This window comes from Myotis daubentonii, chromosome 11 (genome assembly GCF_963259705.1).
Source record: "Myotis daubentonii chromosome 11, mMyoDau2.1, whole genome shotgun sequence".
In the NCBI taxonomy this organism is placed as follows: domain Eukaryota; kingdom Metazoa; phylum Chordata; class Mammalia; order Chiroptera; family Vespertilionidae; genus Myotis; species Myotis daubentonii.
The window spans coordinates 35081084-35092931 of NC_081850.1; the positions used below are offsets into that span (position 1 = coordinate 35081084).

An 11848-nucleotide genomic window follows, 5' to 3' on the forward strand; every position below is an offset into this window, starting at 1 on the left:
TTATAGAAGTACCTGGCTGCCTCCCAACTCTCCCTCATCATCAGTCTAGTCCCCATCTATTCTCAATATGCTCGGGGTTGAGGTACCTGCTCCAGGGGCCATTGGCTGTAGTTCTATATCCCCACTATGTTTGAGGTCTGTGGGAGTAATAAGAATCTATGCTGAGCATTGCATTTAAAAAGTAGAAAAAAAAAACCCAACTGATAGAGTACACAGATATAAATGTACTTGGAAAGAACAGCTGGGTTATAGTTAGGATACTGTGCAGACTGAAAGGCTCTGAATTTTTCAAAGGTTTTAGTCACCCAGGTCAAAATGAGACAAAAACACTGACATTGATATCTACACTGTCAAAAAGGTAACCGTATGGTAAGACTTGGACATGGACTTAAAAGTAGGTGCCTAATGATGGTTTTCCACGTCAGGGTTAGGTACCTGGAAATCTCCTTACAAATGAGTCACCTGGAAGCTACATATTTTATAGACACTCAAACTGTCTTGAGATTAAATACAGACACACAACACCTTAAGCCTGATGTTTAGTCCAGTGTTCCCTTCAAGAGGGTCTCTGAATGTAGCTGTAATGTACAAGCTATCAACAGTAACAAGAGACATTAACCATTCCAGCCACGCTGTTTCCCGTGTCCATACTGAGCAGGCTCAGGGCAGGCATGAGCATTTCCTTAGTGTGTATTCCAATAGCCCAAGATGAAAAGAAGTGTAGTTTCTACCTTTTCTTATCTGAGCTGTTTCCACTTCCCCCAGGCTTCTGCCTGGCCGTCAAAAAGCTGTGTTTTACCATGACACACGCACAGCCCTCCATTAAGCAGGAGGGGCACATGGGGTAGGAGTACAGTCTGCTCCTAAATGTCCCTGCTTGTTTACAAAAGGAGCGAGATGGGCTGGGTAAGGCTGCCAGGCTTTATAAAGGACCCTTTAGAGAGCGAGGCGCATAAAGGCCTTCAGCTTCATGGCCGCGTCTCTCCGTTTCCCAAGTACTTTGTTTCCAGAGATTGTTACTGGGCAGGAGGGACTCCCGTTCTGTTAGTTCCCTGCCTCGTGCAGAGCGGCAGAGCTCAGACACGAACTCCAGTGCTGAGACCTCGGCCGCCTGACTGCAACCCCGTGTGGGCTTTCTGTCTGAGTTTCAGAAGGATTCTGCCTTATACCTCCGGGGTTCACCTGGCAATGCTGCTGCCCAGAGGAGAGCCAAAAGCACCACACGAGTTAAGATGCTTTTGGTTTGTGAAGCTTTGGGGATTACAGGCTTGTGGACCTGTAGTCTGTTTCCACCCAGAACAGTTAAGTCTCAAGTTCAGGGTTATACTTTCATAGAGGGAGCAGGATGAACTGAAATCACATACTGTGATTTTTTTAATCTTAGGCTCAGCTAGAGCCAGCGATGCCTGGAAAAATAACCTGTGAAGCAGAGGAGCAAGGCACTCTACAGAGTGGGGCAGAAGTAGGTTTGAAGCAGGATGACTTTCTTTTGACTTGGAGTTACATAGAAGAATTTGAAAAGGGTTCTATTGCTTTAAGAATTCAAACTGTTGGACTGGATCTAGGTTTCCTTCTAGCTCTGACACTTTGAATATCCCTACCCCTTTGGATCAGGGTCAGCACATCATCTGCACCTAGTCACACACATGGCTATTTAAATTTGTACTGAATGAAGTGTCGAAAGATTACTCACTCATACTGTCACTTACACAGATGGAATCAGACTATGCAAACTTACTTCAAGGAGCCCATGTCCCAGGAGCCTTGCGTATCTAAATAGTTAACTACCCAGGCAAGTTGGCAGCTCACTGGCTCCAAGAAACTCAGGGTTTCAATGTAAATATAAGTCAGCCTGCCATTGTCTAATTGTCCCTGCAAGGGGTACATAGAAGAGCAATACGTAAGCTTCAGTAAAAAATGGCGTAGACCTTATAATAAATACCAAGCCTCATCAATCCCCAGAAGGAAAGTAGGGGAGGGCGGGGGTAAGGGGAAGAGATCAACCGAAGGACTTGTATACACGTATATAAGCCAAACCAATGGACATGGACAACAGGGGGATGGGAGCATGAGTGTGCGGGGCGGGGGGGGGGGAGGTTGGGGGTTAATGGGGGGTATGAGGACACATTTGTAATACCTTAACTAATAATAATAAAAAAATAAAAACAAAACAAAACAAAACAACAACAACAAAAAAGAACAATAGAGTAACCTTTGAATGGAGATGGGAAGCCCCCTGGCCTTTTGTATAGAATGGATAGGATTGGGACCAAATAGTATAAATACAGATGTTAGATGACAATAAAGAGAAGAACCTGGTTATGATGATCACCTGAAAAAAAAAATACCAAGCCTCACAGTGGGCTACAAATGTCCCTGGAGGGCTCGGAGTGACACCTTGGCAGGAGTGTCCACCAGCAATGCCTGGAATATGCAGATGTTTCTGAGTATCAGGCTCAGACTGAACTTCGACTACTCAGAGGGGCTCGTGTGGCCACACTGCTGGGACTAGCAGGGCCAAGTATTCCAATCGCTCACACCCCTCCTCTCAGCCTGGGCATGCGGGTGTTATCATCTACTGGAATTTCTTCAGTCCATTTGTTTTGGCACTTCTGAGGCTGCCAAGGGCATTTATTTTTAGTAGGACTCACTTCTGCTTGGCACTTGAATGCCAATCTTTCTATTCATAGGCGAAAGCTTGTTTTTAGACAAGCAGATATCCTAGTCAGCAACGTTTCCCACAGGGAAGGTTAGTAAGAGGAACCAGCGAAAGGCCCCCAAGATATCAAGCACCAAGTCTGTGTTCTAGCCTTCAAGGCAGCCTCCAAAACACAGGTGGGGGCCAACTAAAAACTGTTAACTACTTAGGTTAATCCTTCTGATTCACTGCAATGAGTGAATCTTATAATTCCGTGGTCGGCAAACTGCGGCTCTTGAGCCACATGCGGCTTTTTGGCCCCTTGAGTGTGGCTCTTCCTAAGCCTTAGGAGTACCCTAATTAAGTTAATAACAATGTACCTACCTTTATAGTTTAAGTTTAAAAAATTGGGCTCTCAAAAGAAATTTCAATCGTTGTACTGTTGATATTTGGCTCTGTTGACTAATGAGTTTGCTGACCACTGTTATAATTCATTGTCAAACAGTTTTTCCCACTTACATCAGATTGAAATGATCTTAAGAAGCAGGGACAAATAACTCATTCACGTCTCAATGCTACAGGGTCAGAGCTACTATTCCCCTTGTATACATATATCAGGAAACCTGTTCAGAGAACAGAAGTAAAGTACTTGCTCAAGATCACTCTGGGAAGAACTAGAATTTGAACCTGGGCAGTCTGGCTCCAAATTCCGTGTTACTGAGCATGTATGCAACCAAGAGCACCTCACTCAGGACTATTTCTTTCTAGAGTGTCCTGTTGATTTGTAAGTTGGCCAGTCGAGTCAACTTATTCCAGAATTAGGTAGTTTTTCACTTGTCCTAATGACACTATCCCACATAGCGTTATTGTGGAGATGGAGCCCTTTCTCCTGTCCCCATCTTAATTTTTTAAAAATGCTCCAGAGTATCCTCAGTGGGTCCTTTCCTAGGAGGACAACAGTGCTTGGTGTTCCTACTGAGGACATATTGGACAAGTAGTGCAAACGCCCTCTGATACTCTTTGGAAGCTATTAGTTTTCGGTGGGTGGTTCTCAAGCTCTCCTTTGCATCAGAATCCCCTGGAGAGCTTATAAGACACAATGCTGGGCCCCACCCCCTAAAAATTCTGATCCAGTGGCTATAGAGTGGGGCCCACATTTACATTTGTAATGAATTCCCAGATGATGCTGACACTCCTGGTTCCTGACCACACATTGAAACCGCTGCAGGAAGGTTAGAAGGCTCAGATTCTACCGACCATGCAAGTGACTTCCATTTTCAGGGTTGGGATTTACAGTACTCATCCCCATAAGCCCTCCTGCCCATCACTGGATGGATATTGGTGATAAATGCCAATCTTACAAAATATATCGGGTGACAGCCTGCCATAAAGCCTTTGTGCCCATTAGGTAGGGAAATCTTATCCAGATGCCTTAATCAGCATGCACCGAAAAATGTGGTTCTAAAATCTGCCCTGATCTCTCATGTGTCCCATCTTTGATTGGCCCCATCACTTCCTCTACATCAGTAGTCCAAAAACGAGGCCAGATTCTTCTCATTTTGGCATCCAGCCCTGGCCTGTCTAAGCCCTCATCTCTCACTTGATCTAAATTTGTCTCCTGTCCGTCTGCCTCTAGGCTGCCACATTCTGTATCCAAATCAAGATGGTGATTCAAACAACCTAGTGCCAAGGATGGTATCACTTCCAGGTTTCCTACTGACTCTAGAATTGAGTCTAGTTTATGACATATTCCTCCCAACTCTCTCCTATTAATTACCCCCTGCCATCTGCTCTGGCTACACCAAGTTGCCCCGCTCACTTCCCAGGCCTGCACCCTCACTGTTGCTTTGTCTTGATTTGCTCGTGTTACCCCTGTCCATTTATCTACCAGGAGTGGGTCCAGATGTCACCCCTTGAATGAGGCCCTCAGTTCCTATCTTGACCAGTTAGGTATGGTTTGGCTGTGTTTCCATGGTCTCCTGTGCCAATCATACAGATGTCATGGTCTGAGATGCTCTTACCCACCGGTTTGCATCTCTCCCAGTGGACATCCCCTAACATAGGGCCTGGAATTTATCTTTGTAATTCGGGCCCTGGTGTCTACCGCTAATGATTCTTTCAGCACTAGTGAGCATTCATGGATGCGCTAGTTGATTTGTTAGTTCATTAATAAAGCTGGTTTGAACTATAGACTTTCCCCAAGCATTCTTCCCAACTTTTGTGAACTTGAAACCAAGCGTGACAAGCCGTTTCACTAGCTCGAGTACTTTGAAAGAATCTAGGTTATAAAGGCCACTGTTCCCTATGCCTTTGAGGGTTCCTTCCCCTTATCTTTGTGACACTTTCTCATTTAAAAGTATACTTCTTCCAAACTTATCTGTCAGAATGAGGGTGCCAGTGTGGGTATGGCGGCCTCATTTCCACGTGAGGAGAAAGGTTTGACACACAGGGAAAGTTAGCAGTGGCTGACTGGTAAAGTTAGAAATTGGATATGTGGGGCCCAGATTTTACTTCTGACATGTTTGAGCGCTCTGTGGTAATGTTGGCAACAATCTATTGGGCTTGAGTTGCATCACTGCTGTAAGATCATCTGCAGAGGTGGAAGAGTTTCTGGCTTTGGCACATTGGAATCTAAGTTCTTGGTGATTTGGGGGAAACTTCGTAAGGTGTAACCCAGGTGGCATGTGGGAACTCCAGCAACTTTTAGGTGCTGGCAGCCTCTTTTATGATTAAGTCTTAAGCTCTGGTCTGCTCACTTCTATCCAGTGCTTCTCTTCCACGCTGTGTTTGAATCACTGATTTCTCAGGTGAACTTCCTTGCTAGATTAAATGCCAGAAAGGAAGGGACCAACCACCTGGTCACAGTGTCTCCATGCCTGGTGCCATGTGATAGGTGCTCAGTAGATTAGAGGTAAAGTGGGCTCAAGCAGATGCACAAGGAAGGTCAGCACCACTCACCACCTACTCAGTAAACCTACAGATCAGTTAATAATTCAGATCTTGGGAAGGCTTCTTAGGAGAATTAAAGATCAGAGGCAGTTTGTAAAAGAGGAACCCTATTTACTCATGGTATTTGGGTGAAGTATTAAGTTAAAACACATGAAGTAACTTGCAAAAGTTGTCTTTTGCCAAGGTTTTATCACCCCCTTTGCTTGGCAGCTTGCAAGACTCACTCCATCCCCCATATCACATCTAGGTACATAAAAGCTCCTAGCCAGCAAGGCCAACATGGATGACCCAAGTTGGGGGCAAGATGAACCATTCTAGCCAGTGGTCCAATCTTTAGTGTCTGCCTCCAACAGTATCTCTTAAATATAAGGCCATGAATAACACCGCCCCCCCATGTGGCATCTCTGAAATACAAAGTGGGCAAAGGATCCCTAAGCAGACATGAAGACATTTTTCTCAAGTAGAATCTGTACTTTGTCCCCCAGCACCCAGCAGGCATCCTCTTGCTTAATTGAGAGCCCCGAATAGCCATCAGGCCCAGGCTTTCCCAGGGAACTTCACATGAAGGGGAAAGTGTGCTAACTTTAAGGTTTCACCTGCCATCTCATTAGATCCCGCAGTGCACCTAGCAGATCTAACCAGGTGGCATTAACAATATCCAGATTTTTTATTGCAAACCAACAGAAGAGCTTAGCAAAGAGATGCCGATTCAAACTGAAAAATGCACAGAGTGAAATCGAGATGATTTTCACTTACGAAGCCAGATTTTCGTAGAGCTAAGGCATACTCAGCCTTGAAGTCCTATGAAAAGCTATCCTCGGGTCTCCTAGCTAAAAACTCTTTAGCTGGGCAAAAGAAATTGCCTCCGGACCACTTACCTCTGCTCAACAAGTACATCTAATCCATCCCCTCTGCAGAAGGTATTCTTGGACTCGTTGCCTTGAAAATAGTCGCTGTGCTGTGGCCTAAGTACTGTTTTGAGATTAACTTGAAGTAGAAGGGGACATCCTAAGCAATTTTGAAGCTATCAACTAACCATCTGGAGAGCTGGAGAGCAGCTGCATCAGCCCACCAAGAAGCTCTCCTAAGGCAGGTACATTTATTATAAGCATCATCACAGACCTTATCATAGCCTGCTGAGGCACTTAATTTTTTTTATTTTTTAAATATGTCTTTATTGATTTTAGGGAGAGAGAAAGGGAGATGGTGAGAGATAGAAACATCATTGGGAAAGAAACTTTGATTGGCTGCCTACTGCACACCCCCTACTGGGGATCGAGCCCACAACCCGGACATGTTCCCTCACCAGGAATCAAACCAGCAATCTCTTCCTACAGAGGATGACACTCAATTCACTGAGCCGCACCAGCTGGGCGCATTTAATTTCTTACAGGCTAATATGTGAAGGCAGATTTCCAAAGAAAGGTCAGCATCCAGAGTAAATATAATTATGACTCAAAATCATATAGGTGACTGCCTACACTTGATCACTACTCCCTCTACTGCAGTGGTTCTCAACCTGGGGGTCGAACGACCCTTTCACAGTGGTCACCTAAGACTATCGGAAAACACATATATAATTACATATTGTTTTTGTGATTAATCACTATGCTTTAATTATGTTCAATTTGTAACAATGAAAATACATCCTGCATATCAGATATTTACATTACAATTCATAACAGTAGCAAAATTACAGTTATGAAGTACCAACAAAAATAATTTTATGGTTGGGGGTCACCACAACATGAGGAACTGTATTAAAGGGTCACGGCATTAGGAAGGTTGAGAACCACTGCTCTATTGAGAAGGACAGCTTTATTCACATTCTGTGAGAAATAGAAAATGGTCTATAGTTAACGAGTATCTATATATTTATGCTGTGCTCTGAGTCTTCTGGTGTTTGGATCAAAACCCAAAGCCATATGGCTGGGAGCTATCTGTTCCCTTGACCTTACAGCCATGTTCTACTCTAGGAGTTCTTGTTACATCTTATCTATGTGATGCTCCTCCTGAATCAGAAGGGCTTGTAACTACTTTTCAAATTTTCTAGAATTATAAAAACTACTCAAGTGAACTTGAGTCTATGGCCACCCAATTGTATCAAAGGCAGAAACACTTCTAACAGACCTGCCATAATGAACATGTGCAGTTTTGTTGTCCCAAAGTCTTAACTGTTGGCAGCTCCACTGAACTTGGCTTTAGGTATCTTGTGACTCAGGCAATAAAACCAAAGAATCAAAATGACACAGGACAGGTGCATGGCTGAATGTCACATGAAGTGGCCAATTTGGGGCGATTTGGGGACACAAAGCTGCTCAAGAAGCTGTCTCTGCCAATACGGGCTTGCCTGACGACCCTCCCTCCCCATTTAAAGAGCCCTGCTCACGTCCTCGTGCTTTGGCCCAGATGAGAATTATGGCCATTGCCACACCTTCCCTTGGTGCTACCAGATGAACCAGGGTTACTTCCCTCTTGCCCTCTAGTCTCCTATCTTTCCAGGTCCATGACCACTGCCATTCCACCAACCCACCCCCCACAATAAGAAAAGCGCTGTGTACTCTTTTGCTTGTTGCTAGCCATATCTGAATAGCTCTCACAGAACCTTTGCTCTTCTGGGCTTTGGCCTTAACAAGTCTATGGTACCCAGATCCTAGTCTTGACTCCATAGGCTGGAGGAAAATGTCGTAGAATTCCAGGGATTTTGCAGGTATACTGCACCACTGAATTTTAACTCCTCTCAGCCTGTTTTACGTTCCTTGCCAGGGCCTTAGAGCACACCTTCCCTGCCCTAGAGTATTTTAGACCAGCACCATAAGTGTATGTGCGCAAGTGTGTGTGTGTGTGTGTGTGTGTGTGTGTGTGTGTGTGTTGGGGGGGGGGCGGTGTGGTGCAGCAGGGAGGAAAGTGTAGAAGACCAGGGCCAGATGTCAGCCTACATGCCCTGGGACTTTGAACTTCAAACAGGAGCCAGTCTGGGTTGGTTTGTGAGTACCTACATCAGCAGACTCCAACTTCCCACCAGGTCAGAAGGCTGTGCCTCCTTTCCTTTGAAGCATTTAAGTCTTGCGTGGGCTTCTCCACTCTTCATGGCATGTCACACATTTCGTAAGTGACCTAGGGGAGCAGAGGGTCCTCACCTACCTCACACAGGTGAGCATATGGCTGCAAGTGACTGTTTCCAACAATGTAAGTACATTCCTAGCATTTTATAGGATCAAGTTAACCTCCAATGTAAAGGCATGTGTTAAATTAAGAGAATTCCACACAGCAAAGAGAACATGGAGTAAAAATGAGTGCTTTCTCCCACCTTCCTGGACAGTTATCAGTAAGCTCTAGTATATTTTCTTAGTCTTGGAAATGGTGTGAAAAGTGTAATGCAAGTCATGGCACTATTCTGAAAAACGGCTTAATAAGTTAGTGCTGCTCATCCATTAATGATTAATGTTGGAATCTGAAAACTTGTGAGCAGCGCTTTTCAGGCTCTTGGGTTTGTTACACGTCAGAGGCCATGTTCAGGGCGCTCTCCGAGGAGGCCAGGCAGGGGAAAGCATTCGCGAGAACAGTGGGTCTCCGCCTGTGGGGTTTTTACATTCCCTTAAAGATAACACTCCTCAGGCTGCTCAATTGCGAGTCCGCAGAGCCATGTGACCAACCTAAACGTGACCCTGCGGCCAGCCAATCGCAGCGCGCAGACAAGTCCGTCCCAGCTTCACACACGCTCCGGGACAAATGGAACCAAAGGGCAGGGGGCATTCGGAGACTTACAACCACCAAGTATTGCCGGGGAGAGGCTGTCTGACCACACACTTTCAAGTTCGCTCTCACTTCGGGAGACACGTGACTGCAGGCCGGCGGGTCTCCCCAGCTCCCAAGCACCCCGAGCCGGGGACTCTGAGATGGGCACTGAGGACGGGGCAGCGTTCTGTCCAACCCCCTGGCGCTGGCGAGCAAGCCCCCTCGGTGTCCCGCCAAGATCACCGCAGGGCTCCGATCGAGTCCCCTGAGAGGGGCTTCCTGTCTCTTGCCCTGGAAAGTTGTGCGTCCCAGTCGGGAGGGTGGCTGAGCCAGGGCTCCCAGGCCCAGGGGGCAGACCCCGGGGCCCCGACAGCGGTCACCACTGCCCTCCGCACAAGCCCCAGCCGCACACCAGCTCTCGCGCTATCCCCTTTGATCCATTGTTTAAGTCGAAGGCTAATTGCAGTCACTAGATCAGGACTCAGTTCCTCTGGAGGAAATCTCGCCGGAATAAGGATCAGCAAACTAACCTGATTAAGTCTTTGTTCCACTCCCCTCCCCCGATCAGCTATACGGAAGACCCACGAGGTGTACAAGCGCCGCCACGGGCGGGGTGGGCAGGGGAGAGGGGAGCAACACCCAGAGGGGAGTCCAGTTTCAAGCCTCACTCGCCCTCTAACCTGCACTCCGGAGAGACAGCCCGGCGCCGGGGGAGTCAGTCCGGGTGCGCAGGCTGCACACTTCCAGCAGCTCCGGGGCGACTACGGGCTGCAGCCCACGGACCGTGCGCCCTGCTCAGCGCCACAGGGGGGCTGACAGCCCCCGCTGACACCCGGGCCCCTCTCCCGGGTGCCGTGTCCCCAGAGACGCCCACCCTCACCCACCCCCTCCCTGAAGTCCACGGAGCGCGCCGGGGCTGCCGCGCACGTCTCCGGGCCCTCTGCCTCCTCGCTAACACTGCCTGGCAGGGGAGGCAGCACCATTGTTCAGCGGCTCAGAAGCCCACATGCCCTCGCCCCCGCCAAGCGGGGCTGAAAAAGGGGGCGAAGCCGTGGGAGGGAGTGTAAGGGAATGAAGACTAGTTCAGGCAAGGCTTTAGGACACCCCAAACCCCACTCTCCCCCAAGCCCGGCTCTCCGTGGCGGCTACGCTGACAGCTCAGAGGCGCCACCAGGGTGGGGAGGGGGGAAAGGCGAGGAGAGTGGAGAGGTGCCTCCTAGGAGGGGGTGGGCAGGAGGAGACCCGAGCCTCGGGGCCCCTGGGCGCGGCTGGGTCCGGGCAGCCCGCGGAGGGGTGCATCCTCACTTACCTGCTCCGGTGGCGTCGCTCTCCCCGGGCGCCCAGCACAGCGCGAGCAGCAGCCCGAGCGCCCAGAGCGCGGACGTGCCCATGGTGCCCGCCTGGATGGTGCCGCTGCTGCCGCCGCCGCCGCCGCCGTTTGCTCCGCACAACAAGTTACCAGCCTTTCGGAAAGGAGGAAGGAGTTGGGGGCAGGGAGAGAGGAGGGGAAAGGAGGAGGGGAAGGAGTTAGAAGGGGGGAAAGGGAGCTGGGGAGTAGAGGACACCCCCTCTCCTACAACTTGCACAATTTCCTCCCCACCTGCTGGCCCACCCACCCTCCCACCCACCCACCTCCCAGGGCTGCAGCAGCAGTGCAAGCCGAGCCTGTGGGCAGAAATAATGCAGGCGCTGCAGGAGAGGGGAGGGTGCGGGAGAGAAGGGGAGGGAGGGAGAGGGGGTGGGGAGTCGAGAACCAAGAAGACCGAAGAGAGAGGAGCCCGCAGCCGAGCACCCACTGCTGGAGCTAGGGGTGAGGAGCGAGGAGGGGTCAGCAGGGGGAGTGGTCAGCAGGGCGGCGGGGCGGGGGGAGAGGTATTCAGCCCTCCTTTCTCATTGATGCGCTGGTCTCCTAAGGTGCCTGTGCCTGGGGGGTGTGAGTGTGTGTGCGCGAGTGTGAGCATGCGGGCGCGAGTGGCCGTAGCCGTAGCCTTGGCCGTGGCCGCCGCTGCCACCGGGACTGCTCCCGGGGCCGGTTGCTCCGCACGTCCCCCTGAGCTCACGGGGGCCCGGAGCGGCTGCTGGTTGGTTCTCCGGAAGCCCGCGCCTCCAATCCTAGATGCCTGTCCTAATTTCCTGATCCAGGGAACCTGCCGCCGCAGCAACTGTGCGCTCCCTACAGTCATTACTGACTGTACCCTCCCAGCAGCCGCCAACAGTAAATGCAGCAGCGGCCGCAGCAGCAGCTGGGGCAGCAGCAGCAGTTAACGCTGATGCAACGATTGCTGCTATTGCCACCGCCTTTCCACTAACGCGGCTTGCAGCTTCCAGGGGGCAATACCCATCTCTCTACCACCCTCTCCTGCGCCCCAGAGAGAGACTGGTAATGTGAGGCTGGTGGGTAGCATCTTTCTCTGGCCTCTGCTTCCCACGTGAGTGAAAGTGGTCAAGAGAAGGGGGTCCAAACGTGTGGGCTGCCCTGATGTGGGGTTCGGGATGTCTGTCTCAATTGCACGCCGAGATGCC

General features: G+C 49.4%; 1 protein-coding gene across 3 annotated transcripts in view; it reads right to left on the reverse strand.

Annotated features, from left to right (window-relative positions):
• VLDLR (very low density lipoprotein receptor) overlaps positions 1-11363 on the reverse strand; it is a 34343-nt gene extending 22980 nt beyond the window's left edge. For 2 of the 3 annotated variants that reach the window (XM_059656798.1, XM_059656795.1), the window contains exon 1: positions 10635-10923. In XM_059656798.1, the coding sequence (XP_059512781.1) occupies positions 10635-10716 (82 nt within the window). In that variant the 5' untranslated portion in view covers positions 10717-10923. Of the gene's footprint in view, positions 1-10634; positions 10924-10957 lie in introns of those variants that run through there. The other variant, XM_059656796.1, reaches the window with a different exon arrangement.
• Positions 11364-11848: the final 485 nt, after the last annotated feature.